This window comes from Spermophilus citellus, assembly GCF_964194105.1.
Source record: "Spermophilus citellus genome assembly, chromosome: 18".
In the NCBI taxonomy this organism is placed as follows: domain Eukaryota; kingdom Metazoa; phylum Chordata; class Mammalia; order Rodentia; family Sciuridae; genus Spermophilus; species Spermophilus citellus.
The window spans coordinates 17,216,586-17,234,809 of record NC_138200.1 but is presented as its reverse complement, the minus strand read 5'-3'; the positions used below and the strand labels follow the sequence as shown (position 1 = coordinate 17,234,809).

General features: G+C 46.5%; 1 protein-coding gene across 1 annotated transcript; it reads left to right on the top strand.

Moving 5' to 3' along the window:
• Positions 1–10,518: 10,518 nt before the first annotated feature.
• CAPNS1 (calpain small subunit 1) lies at positions 10,519–16,103 on the top strand. The gene is made up of 9 exons (XM_081274000.1): positions 10,519–10,698; positions 11,575–11,783; positions 12,802–12,835; positions 13,137–13,226; positions 13,395–13,452; positions 13,550–13,614; positions 15,595–15,663; positions 15,765–15,843; positions 15,963–16,103. The coding sequence occupies exons 2-9, from the start codon at positions 11,590–11,592 to the stop codon at positions 16,085–16,087; spliced, it is 714 nt and encodes a 237-aa protein (XP_081130126.1). The 5' UTR covers positions 10,519–10,698; positions 11,575–11,589; the 3' UTR covers positions 16,088–16,103.
• Positions 16,104–18,224: the final 2,121 nt, after the last annotated feature.

Below are 18,224 nucleotides of genomic sequence, written 5' to 3'. Positions count from 1 at the left end.
GTTTCTAGCCAGCTATCAAAAGTTCCTGTATAAAGAAGCAGGGAGGGCTGGGGTTGTGGCTCAGTGGTAGAGTGCTCGCCTAGCAGTAGAGGCCCCAGGCTCAATCTTCAGCATCACATAAAAACAAATAAATAAAACAGAGGTACTATGTTCAACTAAAAAGATATTTTTAAAAAAGCAGGGAGAGGGTGCTGTGGTACATACCTGTAATCCCAGCACCTTGAGAGGCTGAGGCAGGAGTTCAAAGCCACAGGGAAGCACTGATAACTCAATGAGACCCTGTCTCTAAATAAAAATACAAAATAGGGCTGGGGATGTGGCTCAGTGGTCAAGTGCCAGAGTTAAATCCAAGGTCCAAAAAAAAAAAAAAAAAAGCAGGGAGACAGAAAGGACAGTGAGGGCCAACAAGTAGTCTTGTCACAGTCCCTGTGGGTGGAGGCTTTACCTGTTCACTTAATATTTTAAAGAAAAGAATCCACAGACTAAAAGTGACATGAAGCCTATCCTCATAGCATTACAGAGCCTGGCCGTAGGCATGTGACATGCATGTGCAATCAGTGTGTTCTGGGGAGCCTGAATTGCACTATGCATGTGTCTGCAGGTGCAGTGATAACCTTCATTAGTTTCTGGGAGGGATCCTTCATAGGATGACTATTAATTAGGCTGCTTATTTATTGCAATTACTTAATTATAACTTCTGGAGAAAGGGAAAGCAGCAGCAGGGACAGTAAGATAGAGGACACCCCAAATACCTGGATGCTCCCTCAAACACAGGACAGCCTATAGACTACGACTAGACAACAGAGTTCACGTGCAAAACAGTGTATACAAATTTCCACACACACTATGGAGCCACATACATGCACACAGAAAACACTCAAGAGATTGACATCAAACATTTGCAAGGGATAGACAGACATACATATCTATACTTGCACCCACACAGAGAGACCAATAAAGTTATCCATCTACAAAAAACAAAGTTACTTTAGAAAAGGACTCCAAGACTTAGAACCCTTTCCTGTCAAGGAATTGTTAAAGCATTGGAGAAGGTAACCCTAGTTTCCCAACCAGCACCACAAGCAAGTTCAGCTAGTGTGTCCAGCAGAATAAGAATCAGCACTGAGGATCTGAGACTCACTTTAAAATTGGGTATCAGGGGCTGGGGTTGTGGCTCAGTGGTGGAGCACTCGCCTAGCACATGCGAAGCCTGGGTTCAATCCTCAGCACCACATAAAAATAAATAAAATAAAGATATTGTGTCCAACTACAACTAAAAAATATTTTTTAAAAACTGGGTGTCAGAGTACATCTCCAGATGATGAAGCCAAAAGTGTAGGAAGCCATCCATGAAGCTACTTGAGTGGTCCTTTACTCGGTACCGAGCCATGGGGGACTTATGTCCTTCCTTGAGAATGATCCCAGTTTTCCCATGTGTAGACTGCCCAAGGCGTGAGATCTCTGTCCCTGTTCTAGTAGTAGGATAGCTCTCCTAGCTCCTCCATAATTGGGCATTGGATCTGGACAGCCCATCTCCTATCTTATTTGGCAAATACCTTTGATGTTCCCCCACATAAATAAAGCAAGTGCAGGCTCCAGCTCTCTCTCTGTCCAGTGTGGAAGCTGGATCACTAATATCGGAGAGCCGTCCTACCCCTGCTTTCTAAAGTTACTTCCTGTGTCCTGTGGTTTCTTTGCCATTTTCTCTTTCTTAGCTTTTATTTCACAGCCAGCTCACTGCACCAAGAGGGACCCCAATTCCGTTGCCTGTGCAGGACGTGGGAAAGACAAATAAGGGGCAAGAGAATCATGTGCTCCCCATAACTGCACTGACCACCCAAAATCATACCTCTGAGCTCCAGGTAAGGTTCACAAGCATGAAGATCTGCCAAACTGACGTGGAAGATCTAGACAATCTTCCAAGGTGTGCTTTAACACCTTCCAGTTTTCAACATGGTAAACTGGCAGTGGATGGGATCATGCAGATAATTTCCAAATTGGAAACCCAGACATGCTTATGAAAGCTTGGATCATAATTAGAGATTAGAGACTCACTTTACAGAATGACCTGATGCTTACGCTTTACTGATATTAGGGTGCCCACAGAGGAGGGGGAATGGTGATCAGTGTGTAGGCATAAGGGCTGGGGTGTGTAGTTCAGTAGTAAACACTTGCCTAGCATGTGCAAGGCCTCAAGTTCCATCTCCAACACCACAAAAAAGTATTGGCATGACACCGGATGCTACAACAAATAACCTCTATGTGCTCAGTCCAATGCAGGTGTTCTCAGTGATTGCTAGTAACTTCCATGTGGTTATTCACACTTCCAGCACCTATCAATGGCTTCACAATTTCTGGGGATTTTCAAAATTGTCAACTTTGTGCTGGCAAATGGGAGAAGACAGTGTGAAGTTTTACCATATTCTTAAAAAAAAAAAAAAAAACCCTGCCCTAGAAATGATCTACACATTTTAACTTCTCATATCGATGAGCATTCATCAATCCAGCAGATACCACATATGAAAAGTGTGCCTTGGAACATATTCCTGTGCTAGGCAGCCTCCTTTCATTCACTTTTATTTAAAAAATTTTTTAAAGGACAGGCTTTTTAAATGATGTACGCCTGTAATCCCAGTGGCTTGGGAGGCTGAGGGAGGATCGAGAGTTCAAATCCAGCCTCAGCAAAAGCAAGGCACTAAGCAACTCAGTGAGACCCTGTCTCTAAATAAAATACAAAAGAGGGCTGGGGATGTGGCTCAGTGGCTGAGTGTTCAATTACCAGTACCAAAAATATAAAAAATTTTAAAAAAGCAAAAGGCTGGGTATATAGCTTAGTGTTTGCCTAGCATATGCAAGGCCCTGAGTTCAATCCCCAATACCTAAAAAAACAAAAAGACCATGGACTTTATCCCTCAACTATGGTCTAGGGTCACTAGATCCAAAACCTCAAGGGGAAGCAGCAGAAAGGAGTTGTGGATTTTCTTCCACCAGATCCACTAACTCTTCCTCCTGCAACAGTTGCCCGTGCCTGCCCACCCTCCCCTCTTTGAGAGCAAAGTGAACCTTGCTTGATTTCATAAACCCAGTACAGATGGAAGACTGAACATCAACATAATTTCCTCACATTTTTTTTTTAAAGAGAGAGTGAGAGAGGAGAGAGAGAGAATTTTTAATATTTATTTTTTAGTTCTCGGCGGACACAACATCTCTGTTGGTATGTGGTGCTGAGGATCGAACCCGGGCCGCACGCATGCCAGGGGAGCGCGCTACCGCTTGAGCCACATCCCCAGCCCTCCTCACATTTTTTTTAATCACAGTTTTGAGGCCCCACAGTATATTAGGTCTGATGCTGGAAACACACGGTGAACACAGCCTTTGCCTGGTAGTTTAAAAAAAAACAGATAATTACTGACCTTTTTAGTAAATTCTATATTAATAAGGTTGTGGGCATGGAGCAAAGAGGAATAAAATCACCAAATCTGCTAGGTAGTGTGGGGGGATGCATTTCAATAAAAATATCGATCATTTTAGGTCTGTAGTAATCCTTTTGGTTATTCATGCTGATCAGAAACCTGATCCCTGTGATAAAGTAATAGTGAAAGCTGCTTTTGTTTGGTAGCTGAGTTAAATTTAAGGATTCACATGCTAACAATAGTCCTTGAGTTGATTTCTGCCATTTACAAACCTGGGATAACTGAGTTGCTGAAGAGAGGTGGTAATAGCTTTAGTGAGGAAGAGTTCACCTTAGTCTGACACCAACTACCCAGGTTCAAACCCCAGGTGAGTGAATGAATATGTATGTATTCCTCCTGCATGACCAATAATAGCACTTGATACAGGAGACAGGAACTTTTGACACAATGACAACAGAAAAGAAATCAGGCAAGGCTTTAAATGGGATGAGAAAAATGTTCGGGCTGCCTCCCCAGGCCCAAACAATGGAGGAGGCCAGCCTTTTCTCATATTTTTCCACTGTCACAAGTATAATCTTTTTTGGATGTTGGTAGACCTTTATTTATATGTGGTGCTAAGAATCGAACTCAGTGCCTCACACATGCTAGGCAAGTGCTCTACCACTGAACCACTACCCCAGCCCATAAATATAATTTTTCCACTAGTCAGGAATATGATAATTTTTTAAAGGAATTTCTTCCATGTGAAAAATGAGGTCTGCACTCACTCACTGGTCGATTTGATTTAGTGTAGGCGCAGACTGGGCAAAAGACCCTGTCCTAAAATAAAAGGGCTGGGATGTAGCTTAGAGGTAGAGAACTCCTAGGTTCAATCCCTACTAACACACACACACACAAAAGGTGGGGTATGGAGGGACGTCCCACAGATTTAGTGGGGAGGGGTATGGGAAGATATTAGCAGATAACAGATTATGAATTAAACTTGTGAATTTATCCGCCCCTTTGTCCCTGTGGTGGTCCCTGTTGTAAGAACTATGTGAGCTCTAATATAAGTGCCTGGCCCCTAGGTAAATGCTTACGATTAAGTATTAGCTGTACTTAGATGTATGGCAACGTGGTAACATATCATAGTGCACAGTAAACGTGCTGATTTCATTTCATCTTCACAGCGGCCCGCCCCAGTTTCTTCACATTTACCTTTCCCACCCTCCTGATGGGTCCACTTTGGAAAGGATTCCCACGGGTTACCAGGACGGCCCTCGCCTCCCAAGTGCCTGCAAGGGGGGGTGTCCTTAGCTTCAGCCCAAAACGCTCAGCCACCACGAGGGGGCAGCCGCTGCCCGTGAGCCGTGCACATTGTAGGGCCCGCAGTCTTTCCGGGGGCCTGGGCGGGGACTCCAGTTTAGCGAGCGAACTTCATTCCCAGAGAGCCATGCGACATCTCAGCCTCTTCTAGCTGAAAGAGAAGTCTCCCCCAACTTCCAGAGACGCTAGAGGTGGGTGGTGGTGCTGCGTGCCGGACGGCGCAGGCGCGGAGGGCCCACGGAACCCTGTGGAGCTGAGTACTGAGGCACCAACGTCCTGGAGGCGGCGCTACAACTGATTTTCTGGCCGCAGTGAAATGCGACAGATGACCTCAACTTGAGGCCTTGAGATTGCTGGGCCGCTTTCCTGTCCCCCTACTTTTCTTGCATCTCAGTAGCTTTCTCCGGCTTTTGCTCGACCCTCAAGCTGGTCAGTGCGCAAGAGGAACCGTTTTAGAGAGGGAAAAAAAAATCCCATATTCTTTTTTTTTTAAAAAAATACTAGTAGTTTTATTATGATTACTTATAATTTTAGCTGTATTAATATATTAAGAATCAGAAGTGAATGACATTTTATTTTACCAAGAACAATCCCAGTTGCGGCAGCATGTTCAGTGACAATCATTTAATCCTGCAGCCACCACATGCCTATTTCAGGTAATCAGGAAGTCATCATCCAAGCTTGACCCACATGATAATTACCCCTACGGGCTCAGGTTGTATGACATAGAAATAAGACACGTTTTCTTTTCCAGTAAATACTGCTTTTTGTCATACATCCCCCCAAGTAATCTTACTTATATAATGTACAAAATTGTAACTTTTTTGCCTTAAGAGTTGTCTCAAGTAGCTTTCATTTTGGAAAGTAATAAAGGCCTCAGACAGCAGCAAAATGATCCTCTGGACTTGGTACTTTTTTAAAAAATATTTACTTTTTAGTTATAGTTGGACACAATACCTTTATTTATTTTTATGTGGTGCTGAGGATGGAATCCAGAGCCTTGCCGGCTAGGCCAGCATTCTACCCCTGAGCCACAACCCCAGCCCCTGGACTTGCTACTTTTGAGTTTTCATTTTTGCTTAGAATACCAATTTAAAATTAAAACAAAATGATTCCCACACTATCCTCATGTAGGAAGTCTTTGTATGTACACATTAACACAAGACAGAAATGTCAAATTGAGTACTTCCAAAGAACCTTTCCCGTTTCTTTCCTTTTTTATTAGCTCACCAATTTCTCAGAAGCAGCCTGGGTCAGTAAGACACAATTTCTAGCCGCTGGCTCTAGTCTTGCTTTCTATAACCTTGATCAATGACTTGAGCTTTTCCTTCAGCTTCTTCCTTTCATTCACTGGAATGAACCAAAGCCTCCTGTCCACACATTTGATCTTCATTTCCCCCTTCAGCTACTTTATCACTTACAAAGCCTGTTATTCCGTACTCTTGCTGAGTTTGACTGAATACTGGATGTCCTTCATACCTCTCTCAACAAGGATAACAGTGTATGGCTTCTTTGTTTCTGGGCTGACACATTTGTCTGCCACAATGGCTGCCACAGTATCCCTAAACATCTGCTCCAGCTATGTGTGCCTCTGAACCTCTCTGTTAGTCAAAATCTGCTTACAGATTTCAGTTTGGGTCATATGTTCCAAATGCACTAATGAGATCTTCCTTCTTTGCAACCTGACCTTTAGAAACATTTACAAACACTCAGTGGGTTTGCAGAATTTCATCCTAGGTCTTTTTCCATGCCGCTGTGCCCAAACCTTGTTCTTGAAGCAGGTGATCTCAAAGCACTTACCTGCGCGCTTGAAGCAAACTACCACCACATAGGTCAGAAAGATCTGGTTGGTGGGGTGAGGATGGACATATCGGCCACTCACGTCGCGGCTGGGAAATCAGGGCCCACCACACAGGCCCCATTTCCCTCTTAATTCTCCTTCACAGTGGAGACTTTTTAGAACAAGTTTTATTTATCTTGGTACTGGGGATTGAACCCAGGGGCACTTTAACCACTTTACATACATCCCCATCCCTGCCCCTTTTGTGTGTGTGTGGGCACCAGGGATTGAACTCAGGAGCACTCGACCACTGAGCCGCATCCCCAGCCCTATTTTTTTATTTTATTTTTTATTTTTATTTTTTTAGAGACAGAGTCTCAATGAGTTGCTTAACGTCTTGCCATTGTTGAGGCTGGATTTGAACTCGGGATCCTCCTATCTCAGCCTCTCTGGGATTACAGGCCAAGCCATCATGTTCGGCCCTTTTTTATTTTGAGACAGGGTCCCACTAAATTGTTGAGACTGGCCTTGAACTAACTTGAGATCCTCCTACCCCAGCTTGAGAGTTGCTGGAGTTACAAACTTGGACCACCTGGCCCAGCAAGAATGGGTCTTTCCAATACCCATAACCCAGTTTCAGTAATTGTCAACATATGGCCAATCTTATTTTGTTTATTCCTCTTAACCCCATTATTTAAATCAAATCTCAGGCAACATAATAGCTCAACAAGATTTTATATGTATTTTTTTTTCACCAGGGATTGAACCTACAGGCATTTAACCACTGAGTCACATCCCCAAACCATTTTTAATTTATTTTAAGACAGGGTCTTGCTAAATTGCTGAGACTGGCTTGAACTTGCTATCCTCCTGCCTCAGCCTCCTGAGCTGTTGGGATTACAGCCAAGCTAAAATTGAAAAATGTGAAGGAGACTTAGTTATTGCCCTGCTAACTAGTTTTTTATTTCTTTATCTTAGCTTACTACAGGCAATTATGCTTAGAACAGAAGCCAAAGGGAAACTGTTCCCCAAAGCTCTGGTCCCTGGTGCCATGAGGATGCCAATGAACCTGAAGAACCAGATTTACCGCATAACTTTGGCCCTCAAGCCTGACTAAACATAAATGTGCATATCTCTACCGACCCTACACCTTGGTTCTTCCACCATTTAATGCTTCAGTGGTTTTTTTTTTTGGGGGGGGACACCAGGGATTGAACTCAGGGGCACTCTACACTAAGCTACATCCCCAGCCCTATTTTGTATTTTATTTAGAGACAGGGTCTCACTGAGTTGCTTAGCACCTCGCTTTGCTGAGGTTGGCTTTGAACTCTTGATCCTCCAGTCTCACTTCCTGAGCCACTGGAATTACAGGTGTGACAGGTGTGCTTCTGTGGGTTTTGGAAAGGCAGAATGGCTGAGACAGAATGTAGATTAGTGGGTATAAAGAAGTCGAAGGAGACCCAGTGATGTTTGGCCTCAGTAACTGGAAGAGATACTGTTGATTTAGGGAAGAGTGGGTTTGGGAGAAAGGTCAGGAGCTCAGTTTAGGATGTGTGAAGCTTGAGAACCTACACTGCCCCAGGATGCAGGATGTAGGAGTCTGGAGTTCAGGGGCTGTGTTTGGGCTGAAGATGGAAATTTGGATGTTGACAGCCTCGAGACAGAGTAATTTATGGCTTGAGTGGGACAGACAGGAAGACCAAAACCTAAGGCTTGGGGATGCCCAGGATTAAGAAATCAAGGAGACATACAAATATAATGCACCAAAAAAAAAATTTGGAAAAAATCAGGAAGACAGAACTAGAGAACGTGACTGTCCTGGATAGTGACTGCTATAAAAAAGTGCAATTAGTTCTGAGATCATAAAACTGACAGCCTCATCTAGTCTTAAGGAGGGGCACAGAGACAAAAGGAGGGCTCCAGGCAGTGGGCACAGTAGTGCAAAGGCCTGGCAGCAAGAAGTAACAGAGCCTAAGGACAAGACAGAGGACTAAAGCTGCTCTGTCTGCCAGGGAGGGGTGTGGTGAGAAGGAAATCCAGATTAGTCATCACCAAAAGATTTATCATCAACCAAGCCCTGGTTTAGACCTGGTCCTGCCACCCTCTGTGACCCTGCCTGTCAGAGCCTCCATTTTCTCTCCTGTTACATCTTGACTCATACAAAAAGCTTGCATAGCAGTTGCCTTGGCCTAGCCCCAGCAAGCCCTCAGGAAGCATTAGCTGCAACTGCAGTCTGTGTTCTGTGATCTTATTATTTGAACTATTATTATATTAATTATATTATTGAAGAGTCATTGCATAAAGGTAGTGGTTAAAGATACAGGCTATGGAGCCTAGCTATTTGGGTTTAACCTCAGTATACTTATCTGTAAAATGGGGATAATAAATAGCACCCATCCTATAGGACTACTATGAGGATAAACAAGCTAATATTCATGAAGTGCTTAGAAGAGTGCTTATCAGTTCTTTGTGTGTTTGTTTTGGGGGGGTATCAGGGATTGAATTGAGGGGCACTCAGCCACTGAGTCACATCCCCAGCACTATTTTGTGTTATTTAGAGACAGGGTCTCACTGAGTTGCTCAGCACCTCACTGTTGCTGAGGCTGGCTTTGAACTTGTTGTGATCCTCCTGTTTCAGCCTCCTCAGCCACTGGGATTACAGGCTTGCACCACTGCACCTGGCCAGTTGTTTGTTTTTGTCAGTATTATTTAAGGATAAGCAAGAGTCAACCAGCTGGAGTCCAACTGGGCTCTAGGTTACAGGAACAGCATGGGCACACACAGACTAACAGCTGTCATTTTCTATGTTTATCACTTAATTCTGATAGGGGCCTACTAGGGTGGAAGTAGCAATTCATGCTCCCATTTCACAGATGAATTGATTGTTCAGAGGCATCAAGTCAGTTTTTGGGTTGCAGTTATTATAGAGTTGAGCCAAAATTCAAATTGAAACCTACCCAACCTTCAGGAGAGAATCTAAGTGCCAGATAGACTGCTGAGGAACCCAGAAAAATAACTGGGCACACATAAGTTGGAGGTCCAAATTGTAGGGCAAAAAGGCCTCTAAAGACGATATCAGCCAGTAGCACTGGCCCATGCCAGTAATCCCAGAAACTCAGGAAGCTGAGGCAGGAGGATCCAAGTTCAAAGCCAGCCTCTGTAATATACGGAGGCCCTAAGCAATCTAGCGAGACCCTACTCAAAATAAAAAGTAAAAAGGACTGGGAGCTGTGGCGCACACCTGTAATCCCAGCAGCTCTGGAAACTGAGACAGGAGGATCCTGTGTTCAAAGCTAGTCTCAGAAAGGGCGAGGCGCTGAGCAACTGAGCGAGACTCTGTCTCTAAATAAAATATAAAATAGGACTGGGGATGTGCTCAGTGGTGGAGTGCACCTGAGTTCAATCTCCGGTACCAAAAAAAAAAAAAAAAGGAGTGGGTGGGGATATAGCTCAGTAGTAGAGCCCCCCCCTTCAATTCCCAGCTTTAAAAAAAAAAAAAAAAGCATCAGCTGTAGTCTCAAAGGGGTCCTTGGAACATATGAACTCAGAAAACTGGCCAAGGCCAAAGGACTTCCTGTATCCGAGGCTTTCTTTAGAGACTGTCAGACTGAAGGCGACACTTTAGTGTCGTCCACGAAAAAAAAAAAATAATAGAGATCCACAGACTCGGCTGCAGAAGGCACGGGGTGACCAACATCTGGGATGCGGCAGGGGCCAGCAAAATCCAGTCTGCCTTAGCCCTTGCCACAGTTGCGAGTGTCTGTCCCCAGCTTGTGAGCCAAACAAAACTGGGGGCCTCTAGGTGCTGTTTGTCGCAAAAAAGTCAGGATAGGGGCTACTTGTTGAGTCTCTTTTGGAACAGACTGAACGATTGAAGTCAGGCCTCGGGGCGAAAATTCACAGGACGCGGGGAAGGTTACCTTGGAGCTCCAGTTGGTTCACGCTGAGCAGTGAGAGGAGGCTCAGCACCGGAAACCTGCTGGGCTGAGCTACAACGGGGCAACCCGTTACGCTGGGGCGAGGCCGCCGCGCGCAGGCGCACTTTTCAATGCCGGCTCTAGGACCGCGCGGATGACGCCCTGGCGCCTTGCACTGTCTACGGAGAAAGCTGCGGCCTGAGTCACGGGCCCCGCCCTCTGGAGCCGGACGCAGCGGGAGGCCCGGGAGTAGCAGACCACAGACAACCCGACCGCCGGACGTGTAAGTGAGGCGGTGAGCGCCGGGCCCAGACCCCCCACCCCCTGCATACCGCAATCCTGAGTTCAGCAGCCCCCAGACCCAGCGAGACCCTAAAGCCCCGGCTTCAGGGGTCCGAGAACCCATTATCTCAGATTCCAACCCCTAGGCCTGATCTATCCTCATTTTCCTATCCGGCGGACTCCTCCCCATCCTCGGCCTCATAATCTAAAATACAAGCCCATAGATTTAAGGTGCACCCCTTAAATTCTCCCTTGGGGCGTCCAGAACCACGGTCTAGGATCCATGCCTCCAGTTCCAGTGGGGATCTATCCCGGGCCTCTAGACTCTGACTTCGGACTCGAACCCTAAGACCCAGGGTGACTTTGTAGTCCCGTTGCCGAGAGTAACCAATTGCACCAAGCCACTTTCGGAATTTCCTAAACCCTCGCCCCCGGTGGCCTCCGGGCCAAGGGTCCCCGATCCGCGAGCTCGACTCGCCGAAGACCCCCAGGTTCAATTCCGGGGCTCTGGATCTCAGATTCGAGCGCCCAGACACACCGGGTACCACTGCCACCACAAGGGGACGCCATCTGGAGATCCCGCGGCAGACCTGTGCCCATCCCCTTAACGATGTCTATACACGCACTCAACCCAAAGTCCCTCAAGCTCGACAGGTACCTTTTAGACCCGGGGCTTCAAACCTGAGCCTTCTTCCTCCCTACCCCACCCAAAGGAAAACCACCCTCTATCAGAAGCCCAGACCCCTCGCCGTAGGATCGGCCTCCACCCCGAGGCCTCAGATTCTTCTCCTAGGAACTGCAGCCGGAAATGCGTATTTTTGTGGGAGAGGGAGGACTCAGGGACGAGGCAGCTACCTGACTCCCTTCTCCCCTTCAGGAGCCAGTCGCAGTCATGTTCCTGGTTAACTCATTCTTGAAAGGCGGTGGCGGCGGAGGAGGAGGCGGGGGCCTAGGTGGGGGCCTGGGGAATGTGCTCGGAGGCCTGATCAGCGGCGCAGGGGGCGGCGGCGGAGGAGGAGGTGGAGGAGGAGGTGGAGGCGGTGGAACTGCCATGCGCATCTTGGGCGGAGTCATTAGTGCTATCAGGTGAGGCGGGGTCTGGAGGGGCGTGGTCCAACACGAATAGAATGGGATAAACGTGGAGAGTGGTCGGGGCGCTTGAATTAGGGTGGGCTGGCCTGGGCAGAAAGATGGCCTTAAGAAGAGGGCCCTAATGAGGCTGATGTCACCTTGTGGGGGCGGGGCTTGTCATGGGCGTAGTCTCCTTATGCGGGTCAATACTTGTGGGCTCTAAGGGGGCCCGGTCTGTTGCTGGTGGGGGAGGGGGGACTTAATGGATGGTGCAGCTTTTATTAGCTAATCTTGAAATTAAAGTTCTAGAGGAAAACCAATGAGTCTGGATGACACAGTAGGGGCGGTACTTGACATAGGTAAAATCTGCTGTCCTAGGTGAGTTAGTGGGCCCAGGAGAGTCAAGGTCTAATGGAATAGGGGAAATGGCCAAGAAGGAGCTGGGCCTGTTAGAGAACTGGTTACATTCATAGAGAAAAATGCCCTGGCAGGGTGGGGCAGGTTGTCTGTTGATGCCTAATTAGCTTTCATCAACAAGCAGTGAACCCTCAAAGCGACAGAGCCTAACGGATCTGGGTTAGGATGCTGGGAAAACAGACATTCAGAAGTGATGGAGAAGGGTCCTGGGAAGATAGGACCTGAGGAGGATTAAGCCCTGGGAAGCTGGGGCAGAGCCTTTGTGAAAAGAGTCTTTGAAGGGCTGTTGTGAATGAAGTGGGCAGGATCTCAGGTTGATAATTGAGTGGGACCAAGATGATTATGACATCTGCCATTGGATGGATGTGCCTTGGCAGGAATGGATTCCACCATGGGGGTGGGACTGTGGGATGTGGTTGGCCTGATGGAGTGAGAGGAGAGGCAGAACTAGGGATCTGTGGATTGGGATAGGTGAAGACAGGGACAGATGAAGATGAAGGGACCAGGTAAGGCGGGTGGGAGGTTGGGATTTCGGGGGTTGGCATTGGAGATTCTGAGGGCTTTGCCCGTTAGAGGCCCCGCCCCCCCGCACTAACTCCTCCTTGTCTCCTCTTAGCGAGGCGGCTGCACAGTACAACCCCGAGCCTCCGGTAAGCGGCCCTCCACAACCAGAGACCCCGCTTCTTCTGGGCTTTTTCCATCCCTGCTCCTATAGATAAGCCTCCCCTCCCCCTCTTATGAAATTTCTCTGTCATTAAGTCCCTACCTTGCCAAGTCCCCAAACTAGCCATGGGTTTCAGCCGTGCCACATATACTTCCTGTTCACTAACCACTGCTTGTCCTCTGATCTTTAGGCTGCCTGGCCCACTCACTTTCTCACCAGCAGTGCTTGGGTATGGGGAGCCAAGGTACCCTTCCCCATATCTCCTCTGAGATCTTCTCCCTCTGCAGCCCCCTCGCACCCATTACTCCAACATTGAGGCCAACGAGAGTGAGGAGGTCCGGCAGTTCCGGAAACTCTTTGCCCAACTGGCTGGAGATGTAAGTAACCTGGGGACCCTGGCTCTGTCCTAATCCTTCCATGTCTTTCCTTGGACTATTCTTGTACACATATATTTGATTGACAATCCCAAAGTTCTCGTTCTCCTTCGTAACCCATCCAGACCCCTTTCAGTCTTCCCCTGACGTGCCCCTAATTTCTGCCCTCAGGATATGGAGGTCAGTGCCACGGAACTCATGAACATTCTCAACAAGATCGTGACCCGCCGTGAGTGTCCAGGGTCAATGTATGGGGCAGGTTTAGAGGCCTAGGTGCTGGGGTGGCTGTGATCTGTGGCCTCTGATCTTCAACATGTTCCCCGCAGACCCTGATTTGAAAACTGATGGTTTTGGCATTGACACATGTCGAAGCATGGTGGCTGTGATGGATGTATCCTTTTGGGCTCAGACTAGGGAAGGACATGGATAAAGAGGGAATTTCTTTTCTCTTTCTTTCCTTTTTTTTTTCTCTCTCCTTCTCCTCCCTACCCTTTCTTTCTTTCTTTCTTTCTTTCTTGAACCCAGGGATGCTTTACCACTGAGCTACATCCAACCTTTTGTATTTTTTGAGACAGGGTCTTGCTAAACTGCTTTGAGCTTCACTAAGTTGCTGAGACTGGCCTTGAACTTATAATCCTCTTGCCTCAGCCTCCTAAGTTGCTGAAATTACAGGTGTGCATCACCAGGCCTGGCTTAAGGGGAATTTTCTTTTCTTTTTTTTTTTTTTTAAAGAGAGAGTGAGAGAGGAGAGAGAGAGAGAGAATTTTTAATATTTATTTTTTAGTTCTCGGCAGACACAACATCTTTGTTGGTATGTGGTGCTGAGGATCGAACCCGGGCCCGCACGCATGCAAGGCGAGCGTGCTACCGCTTGAGCCACATCCCCAGCCCCAAGGGGAATTTTCTGAGAGTATGTTTGGGACTGCTTTCATACCCAGTGACATGAACTTGCATATATCAGAAAATACCCCAGAGACACGTAGCAATAAATAACATCACCTGGCACTTTACTTAGGTTAATTGTCTGCACCTCACAGACACCCTGATGGTTGGGAAAATTATTATACTACATTTTATAAGTAAGGAAACTGAGGCTCAAAGAGAAGCAAACATTTGTCTGAAGTTATAAAGAAGAGTAAATGAGAGAATAGGAATTTGGACACAGGACTTTTGAGCTTGAGAATCCAAGCTGATAACACATGTACATAAATTCACAACACATGCCATATACCACATATGATGTGGTATATGAAGGCATATACACAGAAGTGCATGTGGGCTAGTGATGTAACTCAGTGGTACAGTGCTTTCTTATTTCCTTAAAATTTTTAAGATACTAGGGTTTTTTTATTTCTGTTTTTTGGTTCTAGGGATTGAGCCCAGGGGCATTTTACCACTGGGCTGTATCCCCAGCCCTTTTTTAATATTTTGAGACAGGGTCTTGCTAAGTTACTGAGTGCCTCACTAAATTGCTGAAGTTGTCTTGAACTCATGATCCTCGTGCCTCAGCCTCCTGAGTTTCTGGGATTACAGGCATGCGCCCACCATGCCTGTTTTTTACATGTCCTAACACATATTAAATCAAGGTACTATCTAAAATTTTATAAACCAGGCACAGTGGCACACACCTATAATCCCAATGACTCAGGAGGTAGACAGGCAGGAGATCCCAAGTTCAGGCTAGCCTGGGCATTTTAGGGAGACCCTGTCTCAAAATAAAATGTAAAAGGCTGGGGATGTGGCTCAATGGTAGAGCATTTGCCTGGCTTGCATGAGGCCCTGGGTTTGATCTTAGTACTGGGGGGAAATGGGGCAGTGAGTGCTAGGGATATATATCAGTGGTCGGTCTAGTGTTTGCCTACCATACATGAGGGCATAGGGTGGCTGTGATCTCTGGCCTCTGATCTTCAACCTGTTCCCCCACAGACCCTAATCTGAAAACTGATGGTTTTGGCATTGACACGCCATAGCACGATGTCCATCATATATATAAATGAGGACATAATTCTTTTTAGGTGAAGAATTTGTAGTTTGAAGAAGCACAATATAATATATAATATCCCATAGTTATGTTAAAAGAGTGTCTTGGGAATATAGCTCAATGGTAAAGTGCCCTTGGGTCTAATCCCTAGTATCGCGCGCGCGCGCGCGCGCGCACACACACACAGTCACCAAAGGAAAAAGAGAGAGAGAGAAAGATATGTAGATAAAATGAAAAATAAAACCACACCCCATGTGACATGATGGATTTTGAATGGGAGCTGGCATTTTAGTCCAGGTTCCTGAATTTATAATATTGTCACGTGTCTAGTGCATATAGTATGCATATCTGTGTACAGCTGTCATGGTGTTCTTAACAACCTCTTGCCAGAGTGACACCACAGGCAAGCTGGGCTTCGAGGAATTTAAGTATCTGTGGAACAACATAAAAAAGTGGCAGGTGAGTGGCAGTCTTTTGAAATTTCCTAGCACCCAAGACCCCCAATCCATGGAAGCACCATGTCCCATGATGCTCAATCAGACCCTATCCTATCTCCACAGGCCATATACAAACAGTTTGACTTTGACAGATCAGGGACCATCTGCAGCTCTGAACTCCCAGGGGCCTTTGAGGCAGCAGGTAGGGCTGCCAGGGACATGGTGGTGTTGGGGGTGGGATTGATGAGGTAGTTGAATCCTGGGAATTAGAGTAGGTTGGGCCACATGGCCTTCACACCTAAGAGACTGAACCATTTTCAGGATTCCGCCTGAATGATCATCTCTACAACATGATCATCCGGCGCTACTCTGATGAGGAAGGAAACATGGATTTTGACAACTTCATCAGCTGCTTGGTCAGGCTGGATGCCATGTTCCGTGAGTAACACTCCAGGTCTCTTCCCAGGCAGGGATTTGTTTAAGGTCTGTTCTCCAAAGTTGCCTCTAAGCCTGACTTTGAGCTGTGCAGTGCTAGGGGCAGAGCAGTGATGGAAACAGCCCCAGTTCCTGTCCTTACAGAGCTTATATTCCACTAGTAAGCCACAAGCATGACAGTTGAGACTGGTACTGCTGGGATGGGGCACCTTTTCAGAGTGATCAGGATTATGAGGGGAAGCTCAGGGGAGAGAGTGATCTGATTGTGCTTGGGGAAGCCCCAGGGAGTGCCTTTCACAATGAGGAGGTACCTGAGACAGCCCAGGGGTCAGGGAGACCGCCCTGGAGGGGAGGGCACATGTGAGGGAGGGATGAGGAAAAATGAATGTAGTGAGAGCGCAGGGAGCAGTGTTGCAAGCCAAGGAAACAGTCTGTGTAAAGGCTTTGAAGGGAAAGAGGAAATGGTGCTTTGGGTGCTTTTTTGGTAGTTCAAAGCATGTTGAAGAACGGGAAGTTGGGGGGCATGGGAATAGGAGGGTCGGTAGGAAGTAGGGACTAGGTCATGAGGGCTTGCTTTTTTTTCTTTCTTTCTTTCTTTATTTTTTGGGTGCTGGAAGTCAAACCTGGGACCTTGCACATGCTAAGTACATGCTTTACCACTGAGCTATACCAAGCCTTTTTTGGGGGGAGGGTGGGTACTGGGGATTTAATTTAGGGGCACTTGACCACTGAGCCACAACTCCAGCCCTGTTTTGGTTTTTTTTTTTTTTTTTTTTTTTTTTTTGATTTTTTTTTAAATTTTTTTTTTAAATTTTAATATTTATTTTTTTAGTTCTCGGGGGACACAACATCTTTGTTTGTATGTGGTGCTGAGGATCGAACCCAGGCCGCACGCATGCCAGGCGAGCGCGCTACCGCTTGAGCCACATCCCCAGCCCCTTTTTTGGATTTTATTTAGAGACAGGGTCTCACTGAGTTGCTTAGCACCTCGTTTTTTGCTAAGGCTGACTTTGAACTCGCTATCCTCCTGTCTCAGCCTCCCAAACCACTGGGATTACAGTTATGTGCCACTGCACCCAATGACACCCATCCTTTTATGAGCATTAATGTATTGAATCCTTGTGACATCCTGGAGAAGTAGAAATTATTATCCTTATTTTTTTGTAAATATTTTTAGTTGTTTAATTGAACTTTATTTATTTTTTTATATGGTGCTGAGGATCAAACCCAGTGCCTCACATATGCTATGCAAGTATTCTACCACTGAGCTAAAACCCCAGCCCTACTATCCTTATTTTATGGAGGAGGAACCTAGGATTCAGGGAAGCAAAATTGTGTAACTGCGGCCACTCAGCTAGGAAGTCGGAAAATCAGAATTTGAACTTGGGTCTGTCTGAGATCTGAACTGAATAGAGTGAGAGGAGGTAGGAGCAACGGGCATGGTCAGGCCATGCAGGGCTGTGAATACCAAGTCCAGGGGTCCCCAGACTCTACCAGTGGCATTGGAGAGCTTTGACAAGTTTTAGGCAGGAGAGAGACAGGCTCAGGTTTGGCTTTAGGAAGATCCTTTGGCCTCCCAAGAGCCCAGGGTAGACAGTGCATTAAGAATTGAAAGAGGCTAGGTGCAGTGGTGCATGCCTGCAATCCCAGTGATGCGGGAGGCCAGGGCAGGAGGATCATGAACTCAAAGCTAATCTCAGCAATTTAATCAAGCCCTAAGCAACTTAGTGAAGACCTTTTCAAAAAATAAAATAAAAGGGCTCGCTCGGGATGTGGCTCAGTGGTTAAGTGCCCCTGGGTTGAATTCCTGGTACCAAAAAAAAGATTGAAAGAGAAAAAGTAGAAGATAGAGGGAGTGGACAATAGGGCATATAATGTCCCAAGTTACACATGAGAAGGCCCAAACCAGGCACAGTGGTACACACCTGTAATCCAGCTACCAGAAGGCTGAGGCAGGAAGATCTTAAGTTGACACCATCCTGGGCAACTTAGCAAGGCCTTGTCTCAAAATGAAATATAAAAGGCTGAAAGTATAATTTATCTCAGTGGTAGAGAGCTCCTGGGTTCAGTCCTCAGTACTACCGAGAGAGAGAGAGAGAGAGAGAGAGAGAAATATGGCCCAAGAAATGGCCCTTGGATTTTCTAGCA

Excerpts from the sequence above, each read along its gene's own strand:
- CAPNS1 (XM_081274000.1), top strand. The coding sequence starts at position 11,590 with ATGTTCCTGGTTAACTCATTCTTGAAAGGCGGTGGCGGCGGAGGAGGA. Across the intron at positions 11,784-12,801 it reads GGAGTCATTAGTGCTATCAG|CGAGGCGGCTGCACAGTACA; the intron begins GTGAGGCGGGGT and ends GTCTCCTCTTAG. Across the intron at positions 13,227-13,394 it reads TTGCCCAACTGGCTGGAGAT|GATATGGAGGTCAGTGCCAC; the intron begins GTAAGTAACCTG and ends TTCTGCCCTCAG.